This window comes from Aulonocara sp. 'chitande type north' Nkhata Bay, linkage group LG12 (genome assembly GCF_057382095.1).
Source record: "Aulonocara sp. 'chitande type north' Nkhata Bay isolate Kocher_YH1m ecotype deep benthic linkage group LG12, A_spYH_male_GT1.1, whole genome shotgun sequence".
NCBI lineage: Eukaryota > Metazoa > Chordata > Actinopteri > Cichliformes > Cichlidae > Aulonocara > Aulonocara sp. 'chitande type north' Nkhata Bay.
In genome coordinates this window covers 23018413-23039038 of record NC_141355.1, presented here as the reverse complement: position 1 = coordinate 23039038, position 20626 = coordinate 23018413, and the positions used below count along the sequence as shown (strand labels likewise).

General features: G+C 43.1%; 2 protein-coding genes and 1 long non-coding RNA gene across 4 annotated transcripts; 1 reads left to right on the top strand and 2 right to left on the bottom strand.

The window, feature by feature from the left end:
• The first annotated feature begins 640 nt into the window (after nt 1–640).
• LOC147317486 (uncharacterized) lies at nt 641–2893 on the top strand. The gene is made up of 3 exons (XR_015131672.1): nt 641–743; nt 1365–1424; nt 1951–2893. It is a non-coding gene; the product is annotated as an uncharacterized LOC147317486 (long non-coding RNA).
• A 7352-nt stretch (nt 2894–10245) lies between these two features.
• Nucleotides 10246–12045, bottom strand: LOC147317485 (beta-1,3-galactosyl-O-glycosyl-glycoprotein beta-1,6-N-acetylglucosaminyltransferase-like). Its single transcript, XM_086257958.1, has 4 exons — nt 11741–12045; nt 11539–11632; nt 10856–11260; nt 10246–10731 (listed from the first exon to the last, which is right to left on the bottom strand). Exons 1-4 carry the CDS (start codon nt 12043–12045, stop codon nt 10246–10248), a joined length of 1290 nt encoding a protein of 429 aa, XP_086114084.1.
• A 3751-nt stretch (nt 12046–15796) lies between these two features.
• Nucleotides 15797–17986, bottom strand: LOC147317484 (uncharacterized). Of its 2 annotated transcripts, XM_086312921.1 has the most exons (3): nt 16288–17986; nt 16050–16149; nt 15797–15826 (listed from the first exon to the last, which is right to left on the bottom strand). In XM_086312921.1, the coding sequence occupies exon 1, from the start codon at nt 17915–17917 to the stop codon at nt 16697–16699; it is 1221 nt and encodes a 406-aa protein (XP_086169047.1). In that variant the 5' UTR covers nt 17918–17986; the 3' UTR covers nt 15797–15826; nt 16050–16149; nt 16288–16696. The 2 variants fall into 2 exon arrangements, with proteins under 2 accessions (XP_086169047.1, XP_086169046.1); XM_086312920.1 differs by lacking the exon at nt 15797–15826 and having other exon boundaries at nt 15845–16149.
• Between the last annotated feature and the right edge of the window lie 2640 nt (nt 17987–20626).

The following is a 20626-nucleotide window of genomic DNA, read 5'->3' as shown; positions in this document are numbered from 1 at the left end:
GGGGAACCTGCAGTCAGCTGAGATTGAAGAAGTCACTTAGATGAGTGACGAAACGTTTCTCCCACAAAACGTTACATCCAGATGAACAGAATCAACTTTTGGAGAGTGCTTCCTAAATGTTTTTGCTGAAATTGTTTAAATGAACACTTTCATGGTTATTTAACAAATGATCAAAACTAAAGTACCAATGTGAGATATACATCATTCCTATAACACCAATTTTCTGGTAATAGAAATATTTAGCTCACACCATGCTCCCTGTATGATACATTATAAATTTAATCAATTAGAACTTTACATATTTAGACCTACGGCTAAGCGTTGCAGTAAATTATAGGATATACATACTGCTGAAGACAGTGTTGTTGTTAATGTATGTTTGGAGGCGTTGCACCCCGGAACCTTAAGACGTTTTTCAGGGTTTTCCCTGTCATAATGTTATGTGAGAAACAGTTTCCTGTATGTGTTGCGACCAATGACTGTATAAAAGATGGACGACGCGACACCGCCTCCTACCATTGTGTAAAAATGAAGCCAAAATATCCCGCTTGTGGAGGCTGCCATCTTGCAAATTTGGAGCCAGAGTCTGCGCAGTAGTGACTTGAGGTGGAGCGACTGTGTAACACTCCCGCCCACACACCCACTGGACGTGACCGCAAACACGCCCCCCTACACTTTTTACGTAGCACCTGTGGCTCGAGTTTTTTGCTGGTTTACCGCGACTGACGACTCGTTTAATTAAGGTAAATACAACCATGTCATTGTTATAAAAAAAGAAAGACACACAGTTTATCATCTTATAGTTCTACAATCGCTCTGTTGTTAATTCGTTTGCTAGATTAGCCGCTAGCATACGCACTGTGTTGGAGGCTTGTTGCTAGTGTAACAGAGTCATAAATCACATTGTTATAATTACACAAAATGTGTTCTAAACCCCCAAACTGCTCCTTTTATACCTGACTTTTAGGACCTCCAAGCCTGTAGTTGTGTTCATTATCAGTTAGAGCCCCTCCTCATTCTTTTCTTCTTCTTCTTTGGTGCAATACTATAAATACAGTGTACCCGTTTTGCCTCTCCCCTTTTCCTATAATTCCCCTGTGGGAGAGGTGGGTGTCATTTCTTTCCAACACCTTGAAACACACATAATTCATATTTAGCCACCCTGATGTTTATGATTGCGATGTTAGTTCAGTTATTGTCATTATTAAGCCTGTTTTTGTAAGATGTTATAAGTGTGTAGTATGTGTGTATCATAAATGTGTTTTAGGCGCCATAAATGCTAGCATGAATATATACTCCTTGCTGGCTTGGGAGCTGTGGTGGGTTGAGCTAACCCTCTTCCCCACTGTTTGTATTTGGTCTAGGAGCTGGAGTGGGCAAATTATTTACTTGGAGGTCTTTCTTTCTTTTACCTTTTTTATCAGGTATGTCGGATTTCATGTTGTTGTTTTTGTTTTATCTTATGTCAAATATGTTACGTGTAAATGCATATTTTATGTTTAATGTAAAAATAAATGCCAGCCCTTTTCCTACAATTCCCCTGTGGGAGAGGAGCTGGAGTGGGCAAATTATTTACTTGGAGGTCTTTCTTTCTTTTACCTTTTTTATCAGATACAACGCAGAATCACACCGGTTACACTAGCTAGTTAGCGATGCTACACACCTGCTACTCTTAATAGTCTTCAACACTTATGTTTTTTTATCCATTTTTAGACAGCGATGAGATCAGCTGCACACTCCACAGAGGCCCAGAGTTACTGTTAATATGAAAAATATAATGCTGTCCTTTGAGATTTTAACATAAGACTGAGTGTAATGGATCTAAAACTGTTTAAATCTCTAGTCTACAGCCTGGTAACATGGAAACTTTAAAAACAGCAGCAGAACGTTTCAGTAATGTAGTCTAATGTGTTCTTTTCATTTAATAATAATCCATATTATGTATAACAGCTACATTCACCCTGGAGAGAAACTAGGGAGACCATCAGGACCAGGCTGGGTTTCTGGGTCCAGAGGTTTGGAGAAACTTCTTCCCTTTCTTTCATCACAGCTGTCCTGTGCCAGAAGTTCTGTTGACCCACTGAGAGAGGCATCATTTAAGAAACACCAGGAACACTGAAGCTCATCGCATTGATCAAGCAGGACTCATGATGTTCACCAGCAGCTCCCTCACAGGGAAATCTTCAGAGCTCCCCCGTAGGCCCGCCCCAGAAGATGGATAAACCCAGCATTTCATGAACACTGTGATGGAGACCTTTGGTTTGTGCAATGTTATAAATACTTGGATACTCCCCAGAGGCTCCGGACTTTTATATAAAGATATTATATTCAGTCCTGTAGAAAGTTATATATTTAAAAATATATGATCCTCTTTGGTTACTCTGGTATGAATAACTGAATCACTTTATGGTAAATAACCCACTATGTGAAAAAAAACTGTGAAAGAATTCCAGATGACAAGTTTGTAGTCCAACATACAAGTGATGACCTTTGACTTTCATCAGGTTTTATTTAATTGTGTTAGAGAAACTCAAACGTGCTCTTCATGCAGCTGAGTACATCAAGTGTTTAAAATGGAAGCTGTGCAGGTCTGAGATACAAACTGAGGTCCTGTTAATGCTGATATATAGTGACACAGTTACAGGGGTGATTAATCCTTTTGTTTTTTTGTGTTTAACTTTATCAATAAAACAGCTGCAGCTTTCACTGCAGCACATGTGGTACGTTAACCTTTGTACTGTTTTCATCAGTTCATTTTGCAGTTAACATGTTGGATGATCTGTCTGCTGTCACTGGGTGGTGCTGAGGTCTGAATCTGAGGGCAGCTCCTGTAATCACAAAGAGAACAGAACCATCAAACTCAAATGTAAATTTTATCCCTCAAAATTGAAATAAAGCTGATTCTTCTGTCCTCACACACTCAGGATCTGAAGTTCTTCTCTTACATTTTTTTCAGTATTACAGTACACTACAGTACTTTAATCCATAGTTCCCGAGTAATGAGGAGCTACAAGGTACAAGCTTTTTTTTTTTTTAAAGTTACTGTTTTTATAGACGTGGCAAGAGACTGAAAACATGCTGTTGTTTGCACATATTTAATAATCAGCTCTGCACAGGAGCTGAAGCAGGATGCAGCCTGTTGCTTTTCCAGTATAATACTACTAAAAGTACAGTAATTAGTGAGTAGCCCGGAGCGTTTCTCTTGATTTCTTTAGTCAGGGTAAATTCATTCACCTGCACGGGTTAGCTAAACGAACCCTGACAGCCGAGTCCTCATCTTAGCTAGCTAGGTCTCAGGACCGAGCTAAGGTCGGTAGTTACGGATTAGCTTACAAACACGTTTAACTTACCGAAAAAGTGCAGCGGGGCCTCGGGTCCTTCTGTCGGGTAGTCCAGTTTACTGAAGAACACCTCAGGCTGTCAGGTTAAAACACTCGGTCGTGTCTTCGTAGCGTAAACGCTGGCCCTCCTCTCAGAGCCTACGCTCTATCTGCTATTCGCGAACAGAGATGCGCAAGTTTCTCCGTGACTGCAGCTGCCAGTCAAAGCTGTTATGATGACGTTTCACCCCAATTTAACATCACCGCGGTAGGAATTAGAATCAAACTTATGGGCGAGAAGACCCCTTGGACATCAATCAGCGTGATGAAAACTATTGATAACAAAAGAAAGAATCTTTGGAAAAAAATTATCTGAGGAGAATAAATTTATTTTAGTCTGACCCCAGTCCCGTCCGCTAACATGGAGGAGGCGGAGTTTATGACCTATACTGCAGCCAGACACCAGGGGGCGATAGAGATGTTTTGGCTTCACTTTTCACTTTTGGGGAGCTGTTGCGTCGTCCATGTTTTATACAGTCATTGGTTGCCACTAGCAGCAATGTAAATTTAATCAATTAGAACTTTACATATTTAGACCTACTGATAAACGTTGGAGTAAATTATATAACATGCTTACCTTGTGATGTACATAGAGTAAGCCAGAGGAAACTCCTCTTCTTCCTTGCTTAATGGGAATGTTGTGCATTTCCTGGTTATTTTGAATTTCCTGTAAATTTGCAGTTTTGAAGACGCAATGTTGGTTTTAAAGTCCATATCTGTAAATCGTGATTAAGAGTTGAGTAATTACTAAAACCTGTGATTTAAAACTAAAAACCTGCAGTCTTTGGTTGCATTGATAATCATGGATCTGAATACTCTTCTGGAAGTTTTTGCTGATGGTCAGTAATTTGGCTTTCTGAAATTCTGTTACTCCACCATTAACCAAGAGATGATATGAGAATAGCAGGGAAACACACATACATATGTATGGAATATTTAAAAAAGAAATTTAAGTATAGGCCTGTGAAACTTCTTAAACCTATTTTTTAAAGTACTTTCACATGTAAATCTGTGTACTAATCTGTGAAGAAAAAGAACCAACATAAAACTTTAAATTCAATAGTTTTAGGCAACATACAAAATAGGACCACAGCAATTCATCCATCCTCATCCGCTTTGTCCGGGGCCGGGTCGCGGGGGCAGCAGCCTAAGCAAAGAGGCCCAGACCTCCCTCTCCCCAGCCACCTCCTCCAGCTTATCTGGGGGAATACCAAGGCATTCCCAGGCCAGCCGAGAGATATAATCTCTCCAGCGTGTCCTGGGTCTGCCCCGGGGCCTCCTCCCGGTGGGACATGCCTGGAACACCTCACCCAGGAGGCGCCCAGGGGGCATCCTTGTCAGATGCCCGAACCACCTCAGCTGGCTCCTTTCGATGTGGAGCAGCAGCTGCTCTACTCTGAGCCCCTCCCGGATGGCCGAACGTCTCACCCTATCTCTAAGGGAGAGGCCAGCCACCCTTCGGAGGAAGCTCATTTCTGCCGCTTGTATCCGCGATCTCGTTCTTTCGGTCACTACCCACAGCTCGTGGCCATAGGTGAGGGTAGGGACGTAGACCGACCGGTAAATTGAGAGCTTCGCTTTTACACTCAGCTCCCTCTTCACCACGACGGACCGGTGCAGCGTCCGCATTACTGCAGCTGCAGCCCCAATCCGTCTGTCGATCTCCGGCTCCCTTCTCCCATCACTCGCGAACAAGAACCCGAGATACTTGAACTCCTCCACTTGGGGCAGGAACTCATCCCCGACCCGGAGTGGGCACTCCACCCTTTTCCGGCTGAGAACCATGGCCTCAGATTTGGAGGTGCTGATCCTCATTCCCGCTGCTTCACACTCGGCTGCGAACCGTTCCAGTGCGAGCTGGAGGCCCTCACCCGATGAAGCCAACAGAACCACATCATCTGCAAAAATCAGAGATGAGATTCTGAGGCCACCAAAGCGAAAGCCCTCTGCCACTTGGCTGCGCCTAGAAATCCTGTCCATAAAAATTATGAACAGAACCGGTGACAAAGGGCAGCCCTGGCGGAGCCCATCACCCACCGGGAACGAGTCCGACTTATTGCCGGCAATGCGAACCAAGCTCTTGCAACGGTTGTATAGGGATCGAATGGCCCGTAGCAATGGGCCAGACACCCCATATTCCCGCAACACCTCCCACAGGACACCCCGAGGGACACGGTCGAATGCCTTCTCCAAGTCCACAAAACACATGTAGACTGGTTGGGCAAACTCCCATGCACCCTCAAGTATCCTGGAGAGGATAAAGAGCTGGTCCAGTGTTCCGCGACCAGGACGGAAACCGCATTGTTCCTCCTGTATCCGAGGTTCGACTAACGGACGAACTCTCCTTTCCAGCACCCTGGCATAGACTTTCCCAGGGAGGCTGAGGAGTGTGATCCCCCTGTAGTTGGAACACACCCTCCGGTCCCCTTTCTTAAAGATGGGGACCACCACCCCGGTCTGCCAGTCCACAGGTACTGCCCCTGATCTCCACGCAACATTGCAGAGGCGTGTCAACCAGGACAGCCCTACAACGTCCAGAGCCTTCAGGAACTCGGGGCGGACCTCATCAACACCAGGGGCTCTGCCACCAAGGAGTTGTTTAACTGCCTCAGTGACCTCGCCCCCGGAAATTGGCGGGTCATTCCCCTCATCCCCAGACTCTGCTTCCTCCTCGGAAGACGTGTCAGTGGGATTAAGGAGGTCCTCGAAGTATTCCTTCCACCGCCTGACAATTTTCTCAGTCGACGTCAGCAGCGCTCCGCCAGCACTATACACAGTGCAGGTAGAGCACCGCTTTCCCCTCCTGAGACGTCTGACGGTTTGCCAGAATCTCTTCGAGGCAGTCCGAAAGTCTTTTTCCATGGCCTCTCCGAACTCCTCCCACACTCATTCATTTCTGAGAGACAAATAACACCAGAATCCTTTTTTATGTAGCTGACAGCTGGTAACTGTGCAGGGGCAAGTCTAGCAAAGTTTTGCCAGGGGCCCAGGTAGGACATTAACAGGGAAAGGGGGGCAAAAAGAAATACTTTTCTTTCTTTTTCTCATTTAAAATGTCTCGCTTTTAACAAATAATTATCTGAATCTTACAACAAACGTTTTCATCTGATGTAAAATGTATAGAAATCCATAATTGTACATAGTAATTTTTTTTAGGGTCCCATCATAATTTCTTCAGAAGTAGCTAAGTACTGTATATGATGCCAGTATTTTCCCACATTTTCTAGATACCAGTACTGTGTGTAAAATGCCAAACAAGCTTTTTTTTTGGATGAAAGAAGAGAGTCTGTTCTTCATTTTGGTAGGTTCAGCGTTTATATGATCATAACACACAGTTTTCTGTGGCTCTTCAAAAATGAGTAAAAATGCTCAAAAACCCTGGCAGTGGGGAGTTACCTGATTTGAAAATGGCTGGCAGTGAATGAGTTAATTACTTTTTCAAAGTAACTTGCCCAACACTGGAGATAATCCAGCACATAACAGCAGGGTGCAGTATGCTAGCAGGCAGGGTATACGTGGAACACCATAACCAATTGTATACATAGTACACATAGTATGCAGGAACATCTGTGCTCAGTATGGGCTGGAAGTCCCGAGGTCAAAATGGGAGATGCCTCTTAGGGTGGTCGAGAATGACCCAGCCAAGAGTTTGTGGGACTTCCCCATACAGACGGATATAGTGTTGATGGCTAACCAACCAGACATAGTAGTGATGGATAAGCAGAGGAAGACGGATGTAGTGATATATGTAGCTAACCGAGAGATAGCAACAGCAGGAAGAAAGAACATGAGAAGCTGGAGAAATATCAAAGGCTGAGAGTAGAACTCAAGAAGATGCAGAGGGTGAATGCAACAGTAATCGGACCTCTTGGTGTAGTGACCCCCATGCTAGGCAGGAGGCTCCAGCAAATTCATGGAACAACATCAGAGATCTCTTTCCGGAAGAACGCAGTCCTAGGAACAGCATAGATACTACACAGGACCACCCGCAAGGGCAATAGGGGATGTATAGATCTATATATCTCGATACTGTATATCACAGCACAGAGAATACGGACAAAAATACTAAACGAAATATATTTCAGCTTTTGTTTATTATTATGTATATATTATTAATTTAATATTAATAATATTATTAATTAAATTTCATTATCTGCATCTTTACCACACATTTGACTAAGTGTACAGACTGTAAGTGCAGTGAATGCTAAAATTATACACGTAACATTGGCATATACTGGACATGCAGTGCTGAGATTCAGGATACTGTGTTAAAGGCTGGGATTCAATGAATTCATCATACAGGCAAGTTTTGAGTATTAATTTTCAGAATGCATTAACAAAGATAGCCAATATTGAGCAGCGTTCGATACTGTTACCCATCTGCTAGTCTATACCATCTATACTAGTGTATAGAAAAACAGCAGCAAAGTAAGTGATAAGTATGTATATGTTAATTAACATATGTAAAATGAGAGCCTTCATTTTTTTTATTACAATGACCAATAGAAGAAATAATGTGTGATATTAAAGGTAATTAATATTAAATACATAGCAAAGAAACATATTAGCTGCTTCAAATTGGGTTTTTGGGGGCATTTTTCAGCTTTATTTGATAGACTCAGGATGCCCCCTGGGCGCCTCCTGGGTGAGGTGTTCCAGGCATGTCCCACCGGGAGGAGGCCCCGGGGCAGACCCAGGACATGCTGGAGAGATTATATCTCTCGGCTGGCCTGGGAACGCCTTGGTATTCCCCCGGATAAGCTGGAGGAGGTGGCTGGGGAGAGGGAGGTCTGGGCCTCTTTGCTTAGGCTGCTGCCCCCGCGACCCGGCCCCGGACAAAGCGGATGAGGATGGATGGATGGATGTTTTGCAAATAGAATAGACAACAGGTGGAAATTATAGGCAATTGGTAAGACATCCCTAATAAAGGAGTGGTTCTACAGGCGGTGACCACAGACCACTTCTCAGTACCTATGCTTTCTGGCTGATATTTTGATCACTTTTGAATGCTGGTGGTGATTTCACTAGTGGTAGCATGAGACAGAGTCTACAACCCACACAAATGGCTCAGGTAGTGCAGCTCATCCAGGATGGCACATCAATGCGAGCTGTGGCAAGAATGTTTGCTGTGTCTGTCAGCCTAGTGTTCAGAGCATGGAGGCGCTACAAGGATACAGGCCAGTACAACAGGAGACGTGGGGGAGGGCAACAAAACAGCAGTAGGACCGCTACCTTCACCTTTGTGCAAGGAGGAACAAGAGGAGCACTGCTAGAGCCCTGTAAAATGACCTCCAGCAGGCCACAGATGTGCATTTGTCTGTCCAAACAGTCAGAAACAGACTCCATGAGGGTGTCATGACAGCTCAACATACACAGGTGGAGTTGTCCTTACGGCCCAACACTGTGCAGGATGTTTGGTATTTGCCAGACAACACCAAGATTGACAAATTCGCCACTGGTGCCCTGTGCTCTTCATAGATGAAAGCAGGTTCAGACTGAGCACATGTGACACACGTGACAGAGTCTGGAGATGCTTTGAAGAATGTTCTGCTGCCTGCAACATCCTCCCGCATGACCGGCTTGGCAGTAGGTCAGTAATGGTGTTGGGTGGCATTTCTTCGGGTGGAGGCTGCACAGCCCTCCATGTGCTCACCAGAGGTAGCCCGACTGCCATTAGGTACCGAGATGAGCTCCTCAGACCCCTTGTGAGACCATATGCTGGTGCAGTTGGCCCTGGGTTCCTCCTAATGCAAGACAGTGCTAGACCTCATGTGGTTGGAGTGTGTCAGCAGTTCCTGCAAGACGAAGGCATTGATGCTATGGATTGGCCTGCCCGTTCCCCAGACCTGAGTCCAATTCAGCACAACTGGGACTTCATGTCTTGCTCCATCCACCAACACCACATTACATGACAGACTGTCCAGGAGTTGGTGGATGTTTTAGCCCAGGTCTGGGAGGAGATCCCTCAGGAGACCATCCGCCACCTCATCAAGAGCATGCCCAGGTGTTGTAGGGTGATCATATAGGCACGTGGAGGCCACACACACTACTGAGCCTCATTTTGACTTGTTTTAAGGACATTACATCAAAGTTGGATCAGCCTGTAGTGTGTTTTTCCACCTTAATTTTGAGTGTGACTCCAAATCCAGACCTACATGGGTTGTTTGCGGCCATTTTGTTGGACATTGAATCATTCTCCCAGACTGCTGTTTCCACAATCAATTTACCTGTAGGTTCTCTATCTATTTTCTATAGTACACAGCCAAACACTAAAGTTTTACATTTTCTACCCTTGGGTTATGAAATTATCACATGCCATGCTAGATTAGCAATGATAGTCTATGTAAATAGTAATGTACTTAATATAATTTTAAATAGCCATTTAATTACAACCTTAAATTGCCGAAAAACTGATAGTAAATGATAAAATAGAATGAAAAAGAAGAAGAACTTTAAAAAAGAATAACCCCTACAGGCTTGGTGTGACCCATCTCCTAGATGTTATTTTACACTGTTTGACACAACTGCAATTTGATAAACACTTAAGAAATACAAATGATAACATGTGACATAATAATAATCATCATCATTGTCACAAATCAAAATGAAAAAAAGCTAACTAAATGGTTTCCCAGTTACAGGTGGGAGTTCAGTTGACTAAGCAAAGCACTATCACAAAACTTAAATCAAAAGGCGTGACAACACTGCTACATTTAGTAACTGTCGTACAAATTCAGACTCCACAACTTTTATAACACATCTAGGTCCACATGAAGTTATGATCCAACACTATCCAAGAATGTGTTTATACTTTTGGTTATCCATTTGAATTGTTTTTCATAGTGGATGATTAACTCTCCAACTAATCCAACTCAGTCAGTGCCTTGTGTCTCAGATATTTCTCTAAGCAATAGATAGCAATGGGATCTCTGTCTGCATCAAACTTATTGGCAAAAAGGTGATGCTGTTCAATCAACCACTGCAGGTCTCCAGCACCATACACACATATTGATCTGACATGATGGCCTTTACATTCTGGGTATACTGCTTGCAGAGAACCCTCTGACCCCTCGTGCCCCTGCCACTTCACCATCCGTGCAATTGCATTAATGTCTGTGATGTCAAATTTACGGTTGGGCCATGTTGAGCCTGGAACACCAGGCATTCGTTGTATTGTTGCCCACAGAAACTCATCAGGACTGTAGGTGTCTTTGGCCCACTCAATGAGGGCCTGTATTCGCTTGTCTTCCAACACACTGTGAATGTAACCTCGGTTGACCACAATGTAGGCATTTCCTGATAGTATAGGGAGATTGAAGGGAGTTGGATCCTTTGTTTTTCCTACTGGCTGGGACAATTAAAAAGTTAGTATGATCGTAAGTAAGTCTGAAACAATGTTTTTTTTACAATAGCAAAGTAAATTGATCAATGGCAACATGATACATTATGAAAAAAATATCCAAAAGAAGTACCTGCATTTTTCCATCAATTACTTGGTAAACATTCATCACCCTCTTCTTCTTTCCTTGAGGCATTTCTTCAGACTCCAAACTGTTACCTCCTTTCAGTGAATGCAAAGCTTGCACAATTTCCAAGTTAGTTTTTAGAGGGAAATCCTGACCACAGAGGTTGATAAAGTATTTCCAGTTTGTACTGGTGTTATAGAGATCAGCCATACAGTTAAGATCAGCCTGTACACGTGTCCATCCAGCGTAGACCACATCCACAGGCTTGCTGACCATGAACACATTTGGGAAACAGGAAGTAATGGCATTGATGGCAATAAAGACTGAGGCCGGTGCTTTTTTGTCCACATGGACGCAATAAATATTTTGAGGTGTGTAGATAGCTCGCAGTAGTCGCTCAAAGTTTTGCACCTAAAGATAAGAACAATTTAATTGGCTTCCTAAATGTTTTTGGTGAAAATGTTCAAATGAGCACTTTCATGGTTATTTAACAAACGGTCAAAACTAAAGTACCAATGTGAGATATCCATCATACCTAAAACAGTAATTTTGTGATAAGAAATTTCAAAAGATCAAGCTCACACCATGCTCCCTGTACTGTACACCATGCACTGTACATTTAATCACTTAGAACTTTACATATTTAGACCTACTGCTAAACGTTGCAGTAAATTATATAACATGCTTACCTTGTGATGTACAACCATAGAGTAAGCCAGAGGAAAGTCCTCTTCTTCCTTGCTTAATGGGAATGTTATGTATTTCCTGGTTATTTTGAATTTCCTAAAAATTCACAGTTTTCAAGACGCAATGTTGGTTTTAAAGTCCATATCTGTAAATCGTGATTAAGAGTTCAGTAATTACTAAAACCTGTGATTTAAAACTACAAACCTGCAGTCTTTGGTTGCATTGATATAATACTCATCAGGGATCTGAATAATCTTCTGGAAGTTTTTGCTGATGGTCAGTAATTTGGCTTTCTGAAATTCTTCCTTCTCTCCCCGCAGGATTGCTGAGCAGTTGCAAACTTTCTCTGGGCTCTCATCATCATCGGTATACTGTAGCCACTGATACCTGAGAACGTAGGCAGCACTTTTGCCTGTTTTCAGTTGACTAAGTTGTGAAAGAATCCATAGCAGTCCCAGTACAGCAATGAAATGCAATAACCATAGCTGCCAGCCTCGTTTTGGAAACATTTTTTTTTACAGTAATGGGAGAATCTCAAGTACAATAATATTAAAGTGTGTGAGAGCTGCTAAAAATGTTCTATATTTATTTTATGGTAACCTCTGGCACTATAAAATAGTAATGATTAATGTTTTATGATATGTAGACAATTTCCTTTCATGGAGTTATGCTGATCAGTGCATCTGTTACTGAACCTGGAACCAAGAGATGACATGAGGATAGTAGTGAAAAAACATGATATATGGAATATTTCAAAAAGAAATTTAAGTATAGGCCTGTGAAACTTCTTACGTCTAAAGTTCAGAACAAGAACCAACATAAAACTTTAAATTGAATAGTTTTAGGCAAAATAAAGCAAAAGCCGTTGTTTTTAAATGAAACATTCTGATAGGTAAAAATCATGTAACTTCATTATACTACAGGCATACATTGCGTAATAACTGCTTTGCACAACCACTGTGTTTTGTAGTTTGTTTTGTACCTTTCCTAACTTAATCAAGAGAAAAAGAGATTATTTCCTACCTGGGATCTTTCATTGGCAGAGCAAATCCTTTTTTCTATTCTCATAGTTATCTATGGCATTCCTTTTAAGGTTTTTGATACATCAAATCTTCGGGGCACGTTTTATTCCTTGAGCTAAACTGGTTACGGAAGACCAAACTGAAGACATTCTGTAAGCCACAGCCTCCAAATACCTGCAGTGGGTGAGGCAAGTTCCTAGTCAGCTAGATGGAAAGAAGAAGAATCAGGAAATCAACATCAGATAACCCATTAGATAACAGATCATTGACATCAAGACAAGGAATCTCCTGACCATGCAAATCCAGCACCCTGAAACTGTATGCTAAGCGAAAAGAAAGGAGGCCAAGGATTAGCGAGAGTCAGAATCACTGTCCAGGATGAGACAACGAACATCCACGAGTACATCAGGAAGTTGGACACAATCGACCCACCTGGGTCCTCCTTCCTCACATCCCCATGGTTGGCCAGCGTCAACCGTGACAGAATGACCCAGCCAAACATGGGCCCAGCGGACTCTGAGGAGAGGCTCAGGAGGGAGGTAATGAACAAAGTTTACAGACTATGTGATTTGTGGTGGGAGAAGCCCGGGGAAGTCTTGCGTCACGTCTCGCCGTGGAGAGGCAGCTGCAGGAGACGTTTTTTAAATTTCCCTGGCTGGTTGACTGTCTCAACCCATGGTTGGGACTTCATGGACTTCCTGCTCTCAACCCTCCACCTCCACTCTCCGAATTAGGCTGCTCACCGGCCCAGTCGTCTACATGGAAACGACGTTCATGCCGCCAGCGCCTCTCACCACAGTCGGATCCCCAGACAGCTCTACTGCCGGCTGTGGTGAGTAATGGGGACACTTTTTCATTTCTCACACCATCTGTTTCTTTGTTTACAGTGGACGGTGATGCCGCAGACGCTTCTGTAAACCAGCCATTAGTGCAGCTGGCATCGCCTCAGTCTGAGGTCTCCACACCACTCTTTGCTCCACCACCTGCGGCTACGGCGCCACCCAGACCTGCTCAGCCTGAGCTGGAGGAGCTCAGCAAGCCGGAGGAGCTCGCGCCGCCCGAGCAGGACCTCAGCGAGCCGGAGGAGCCCGCCCCGCTCACGGAGGAGCTCAGTGAGCTGGAGGAGTCCGCGCTGCCTGAGCAGGAGCTCATTTTATTCCTAACAAAGTCAAAAATAAATCTTTGATTTTTGAATGTACTTACTTATTTCTCTTTTTTTGTGTTTTAAAAAAGATTTATAGAATCAGTTTTTTAGTTTGGAATTCAAAAATGTTTGTGAAATTTTTATTGACACTTTCATTATTTTTTTGTGAAATTCATTTTTGATTATTTATTAATGGATTAATAATTCATTTTGAAATATTGATTTTTAAGTAGTGCTTTTATTTAAATTAAATTATCAGATAATAATTTACTTTAATAATGTTTGAATAAATAAATGAATTTAAATTGCGTATTTTATCTTTCAATTCATTATTTAAGCACACAATTCTGTATTTTGATGCGTGTGACTCTTGTGGTCCTCCATATCCAAGTGCTTGGTGCTATATACAGTAAATACATAAATAACATTTAACTGAGTAGAACAGAATATCTTTAAACTGTACACATTTCCTGTTTTTATTTATGCAAGCCACATGAGCAAAGAGTTCAGAAAACATTTGGTCAAGTTAATGTAATAAGGTAGGTTACGCTTTATGTTTGTGGCCATAGAGTTGCTGGAAATTGAATAATTTCCCCTGCCTGCTGTTTCCAAAATCAATTTCTCTGTAAAACTAAACTTTTGCATTTTTTACCTTTAGGTTATTAAATTATCACCATGTTAAGCTGGATTAGCAATGGTAGTCTGCTTATATATTAATGTAGTTCATTTAATTTCAAATAACCATTTAAATACAAGCTAAAAAGCAAGAAAACTAGAGTTAACGATCAAATGAAACAAAAGAGAAGAAGAACTTTAAAAAAATCTCAAAGGTTCGGTTTGACCTTGGTCCTAGATATTATTTAACATTGTTTGTCATAAGTTGATAAACACTTAATAAATATAAATGATAACATGAGACATAATAATAATGATCATGATAATATTAATATTCACCATCATCATCACAAATGAAAGTAAAAAAGGCTAACTAAATTTTTAATTTGGGATCACAAAATGTCAATGGTTTCCCAGTTACAAGTAGGAAGTCAGTCAACTTCATCTCACCAAAGAACCAGCATAACAGTTAAAAACAGTTGTGAAAATATTAAAATCTGGAATCTAAAACAGGAACCACCTTTTACTGGCTTTGAAATTGAAAGTAAAAGTGATTATCTCCTGTCTGGGATGTTTTGCGCTCTGGCATTTCTTTTAAGTTATCTGATGCATCAAACCTGCAGGACAATTTTTTGGTCCTTCAGTTAAACTGGTAAGCGATGGCATCTCTTTTAACAGACATATTTGTTTCGTACTTCAGAATTTGTAGTCATCACAAGAATGTGTTAAACAAATATATACCACAGAGATCTTATAGCAAACAGAAATGCATTTAACGTACTCAGGCAATTACAGTGCTATTTCCCCGCAGCCTTAACACCAAGAGTAAAACTTATCTAGCCGACATAGCAGGAATAAGTATACTGCACCTGACAGAAATAACATGCTCTTACTTTAAAAGATACGTTGCTCAATCACATGGTTCTTTTCTCCATGCCACTTCCTTCACACACACACACACACACACACACACACACACACACACACACACACACACACACACACACACACACGTAATCCGCAGACTGGTGCAAGAAAAACCAGTAACGATTTCTCGTATGAATGCACAGAAAATCAGTTAACGACGACTCAACAGTGACAGCAATGATAATTATCTGTGTGTGTGTGTGTGTGTGCGTGAGCACAGTACATCAAAATGCAATGTAAATGTAGCAGCCCTTGGCATCAAGAACGACAGAAGAAAGAAGAAGAAGAAAGTGTGTACATTATTGTACTTTATTGAGCCCCGTGGGGAAATTGCTCTCTGCATTTAACCCATTCACTCAGTGAAGCAGTGGGCAGCCATTGGGCGCCGTGTGTAGGGACGGTACCTTGCTCAGGGGTACCTCAGGGTAGCTGTTAAGGGGAATCGAACCCCCGACCTTCCGATCATGGGGCAACCACTCTACCTACTGAGCTATCCCTGCCCTAAGAGAATCTCTAACGGGTGCAGCCATTTATTTCCTCACCACACATGGCTCATTCTCTGGACGTTGAGCACCGTGAAAACTATAAAATAAGAAAAAATTGATACCCGTACAGTACCTTTTGAACTATAACAATGAGCAATAACAACAATGAGCTTAAGTTAATTCAGGCAAGTTCAAACAAGTAATTCTGAGATATACAGTCACAGATTAAATAAAACAAAAGGGGTTACTTCAAACAGCATCAAGGGATTACACAGTTCAGTTAAATAAAATATAACAACAGATCATCTCTCATCACATACCTCAGTCCGCTTGCCAAGGGTGCAAAACTCCGGTAAACACTTAAACACTTCGGCCCGTTTCTCATGGGGTGCTGCTAGCTTGCATGACACACATGTCTAGCTAAAAAATAGCACATGGATGTAAGTAACGTAAATACAGAATAAAAACGTTTTCAGATAGCTCACAATACAAACGCAGCAACATACCTTACATTAGAAACACACTTATCATACTTATAAAAGTATTATCGTAACTTACATGGACTTTGTACAACTTATTCCTGCCGCGACAGACTGCTCCATACACGTTACGGGGCATGCCTCTGAGCACATCTGTCCTTAGTGCGACTGCGCATACAGTTCCGACAACCCCCGCAAAGATGACTTATGGTACAGATCAGCGGTTCATTACACTCCCACCAATCATGCTATGATTTACAAACTAGCTAATCATACATGATTTGAACAACAACAAAATGAGACCACTTCAACCAATATACAGGTGTACAAACATCACAGAGCAGGTGCCACCTGGACTGTTACATTGTTTATGTCAGTATGTCAGTTCCTCTCAGATAATAACATGGTTGTTATTACTCTCTTTCAACAAGAACCACCAGTTTTTGAATAGGCCGCTCGATGATGGGGGGCTTGAAAGCACGGTCCTGTTATTTGGTCTGACTTTGGACTCCTACTTGAACTTTGACCCGACGGACTAAACCATCATCGCCTTCGATAGTTTCAACGATACGCCCCAGTTGCCACTGACACCTTGGTAACATATCTTCCTTGATGATAACAATGTCATTCACTTTTAGATTACGGCGGGTTTTGTGCCACTTCTGTCTTGTGGAGACATTCATGAGGTATTCTCTTTTCCACCTACCCCAGAACTGCTCAGTTAAGTATTTTACTCTACGCCACTTCTTCGTTGCATACAAGTCTTCTCTCACAAATTTCCCAGGTGGTGGTAGAGCAACTTTGGACTTCATCAGTATAAGATGGTTCGGAGTAAGAGGTTCAGGTGCCTTTGGGTCACAGATACTGCCCACAGTCAAGGGGCGGCTATTTACAATAGCCATGGCCTCATAAAACAAAGTTCTAAGAGAGGCATCGTCTAGTCTTCCTGCACACTGAGCAGTAGTGGCATTTAGCACATTACGAATGGTCCTAATTTGGCGTTCCCAGATGCCACCAGCATGACTTGCAGAAGGAGCATTGAAAACAAACTCACACTGTTTGTCTGCCAGGAAAGCCTCCAGTGCCTGCATGTCACATTGTTTGAGAGCCTCTCTGAACTCATTTCTGGCTCCTACAAAGTTTGTGCCTTGGTCACAGCGGAGTTGGCAAACAGCTCCTCTGAGGCTGATGAAGCATCTAAGGGCATTGATGAATGCATCTGTTGATAGGTCTTCTAGCATCTCGATATGAACAGCACGTGAAGACAGGCATGTAAAGATAAGCCCATACCTTTTGTACTCCTTACGGCCCCGCTTGATGGAAAATGGACCAAAGCAATCCATACCAGAGTACGAGAAAGGAGCGGAGGCTTCAGTCCTTTCTTTCGGGAGCTCTGCCATGCGTTGCTCCTCGGTGGGGCGCCGAAGTTTTCGACATTGCACACATTTATGTATTAACTTGGCAACTGCTTTGCTTCCCCCAAGCACCCAAAACCCATTTGCTCTGAGTTCTGCTAGGGTTTGACTGCGACCCTGATGACAGATGGTGGCATGGTAATGAGACAGTATTAGTCTTGTAATGTGACTTTCCTTTGGAAGGATAACCGGGTGTTTTAGTTCTCGACTGAGCGTTGCCTTTGTCAGTCTTCCACCGACACGAAGAAGTCCTTCATCTAAGATGGGATCAAGACAACTTAGGGGGCTAGCCATGGAAGAGAGTTGCCCTTCTGAAGTGTCTTTATGTCTTGCAAAAAGGCTTGTCGCTGAACCAGACTGATTACTAGCTCACAAGCTTTTCTCCTTTCCTCTACCGTCACAATGCTGCTGACACAATCTGACTTCATGCCTAGTCTCTTAATTCTTGCAACTACTCTGATGAGCGTTGTCCAGCTGGAAAAGCGGCTTAGACGGTTCAGAATGTCATTTTGCTCATTGGCATGGGTGGCAAAGGTTTTCACCGATTTAACTTCAGGGTCACAGACTAGCAAATCTGGTGAAAAATGTAGTGTTGGGTGTATCTCAGGTTTCCATAGAAATTTAGGACCCGATAACCAGTTCGTTGACAGAATGTCCCCTGCACATAGACCTCTCGAAGCGTGGTCAGCTGGGTTTTCTGCCGTATCCACATAGTGCCACTGAGCAGGGTCTGTGGTTTCTCGGATTAGCTGAACACGATTTGCGACAAACACATGGAATCGCCGTGCCTCATTGCTGATGTAGGCCAATACAACTTGGGAATCAGTCCAAAAGAATTCCTCGTCAATCTGCATGCCGAGCTCTGTTTTTAACATGACGCTTAGCCTTGCAGAGATTACTGCAGCCGAAAGCTCCAGCCTTGGGATGCTCATGAGCTTTGTTGGTGCAACTCTTGCTTTGGCTAACACAAGGCTACAGTGTACTTCATCCTTTCCATTCTTGTATCTGAGGTAGGAACATGCACCATAACCTATGTTACTGGCATCTGAAAAGTGATGCAGTTCCACCCTCACTATGTTGCCAAAGTCTGGAGGATGGTAGCATCTGGGTATCGCTATTTCCTTTAGCCTGTGTAGATCCCTTTTCCATTGCTCCCACCGTGCATGTAGGCTATCGGGAAGCTGATCATCCCAACCTATGCCCATGCGACACAGCTCCTGGAGAATACATTTACCACTCAGGATAAAGGGAGCTACAAGACCAAGAGGGTCGTAGAGGGAGGAGACAGCGGACAGGATACCACGACGAGTTGAGGGTTGGTCCCTTTTGTCAATGTTGAAGCTGAAGGTGTCACTTTCTATTGACCACTGAATGCCAAGTACGTGACCCTCCGCTGTTGAATCCAGGCTAAGGTTGAGAGGTCCAGTGGTTACTGCCCTTTCTGAACACCACATAGCGCCTCCACCTTGTTCGAGTTAAATTTGTGCAAGTGTAAACCTCCAGTCTTACACAGCTGCTGTGCATTGATAATCAGGTCTGTAGCTTCTGTGACTGATGGGACGCTAGTCAGTCCATCATCAACGTAAAAGTTCTTTTCAATGAAAGCAGCAGCCGAAGGATAATCGGCTTCGCATTGCTGTGCAAGATATTTAAGGCCGAAATTGGCACACCCTGGAGAGGAACCAGCACCGAAAAGGTGCATCGCCATTCTATACTCTTGGGGTTCTGTTTCCAGCTGACCGCCCTTCCACCATAGGAACCTCAGGTAGTTCCGCATGTTGGGTGGAACATAGAACTGATGGAACATTTTTTCAATGTCGCAGGTGATGGCTACTGCTTCCCTCCTAAAGCGGCAGAGAACTCCTACTAGAGAGTTTATCAGATCAGGGCCAGTCAATAAGGTGTCATTCAGAGAGATGCCCAGAAACTTGGCTGAACAGTCGAAGACCACCCTAAGTTTATCTGGTTTCCTAGGATGGTACACCCCATGATGTGGGATGTACCAAATTGTCTCTCCCTCATGTGCTGGGGGGGCTGGTTCTGCAACACCTTTGCTGATGGTTTCCTCCATGAATGCTGTGTAATGGTCATGGTACTGCCTATTGGACCTTAACTTCCTCTTGAGGTGTTGCAAACGAGCTTCAGCCAGTCGCTTGTTGTTTGGCAGCATGGGTGGAGAGCTGCCCTTGAAAGGAAGTGGCATCTCATAGTGTCCATCCTTCCTTTTTGTGATTGTGCTGCCGAGGAGTTTTACAAAATGAACATCATCTTGAGAAACATATTTATCTTGATAGTTTCTTTTGCTGAAATCCATTTCTAGGACCTTTAACACATCATTGACCGGAGGCAATGGCATTTCCTTTACTGCCACTCTGTGTACAAAGCTTTGATGTTCCTTTCTATCAAGATATGGATTTGCTGATTCTATGATGCTCCAGCCAAGCACGGTTCTTTGAGCAAATGGATGGTTTTCTGACCCTACAATGACTTCTAGAGGGGCCAGTGCTGATGGGCAATCATAGCCAATCAGCAATCCCACTTCACAGTCTTGAAGTGGCTGCAGCTTGTTTGCCAGTTGCCTCAGATGCGGCCACTGAAGTGCGGTGTCCTTTGTAGGAATGTGAGACTTATCGACTGGGATGAAATCCCTTGTGTATGCCTGGCGTAGCTCCCTTGTGTATGCCTGGCGGGGGGGGGGGGGGAGATGTGTGTATTCACATCATTTATGTTAATGAGAGTGTGGGGAGTGAGTTGGAGGGTGGGGTGGGCTGCTTTTAACTATGTAAAGCACTTTGTGCTACATTTTTTGTATGAAAAGTGCTTTATAAATAAAGATTGATTGATTGATTGAATCATGCGACTCACTATGGAGCCCACGAACTTGCAATCCACAATCCACTTTGCTAGCTATGACTGTGTCTACTGCTGTCATTGTACTGAGCCTTAATTGCACTGGCTGAGTCTTCACATTTAGTGCAGAGACCAGATCTCCCAAGATGAAAG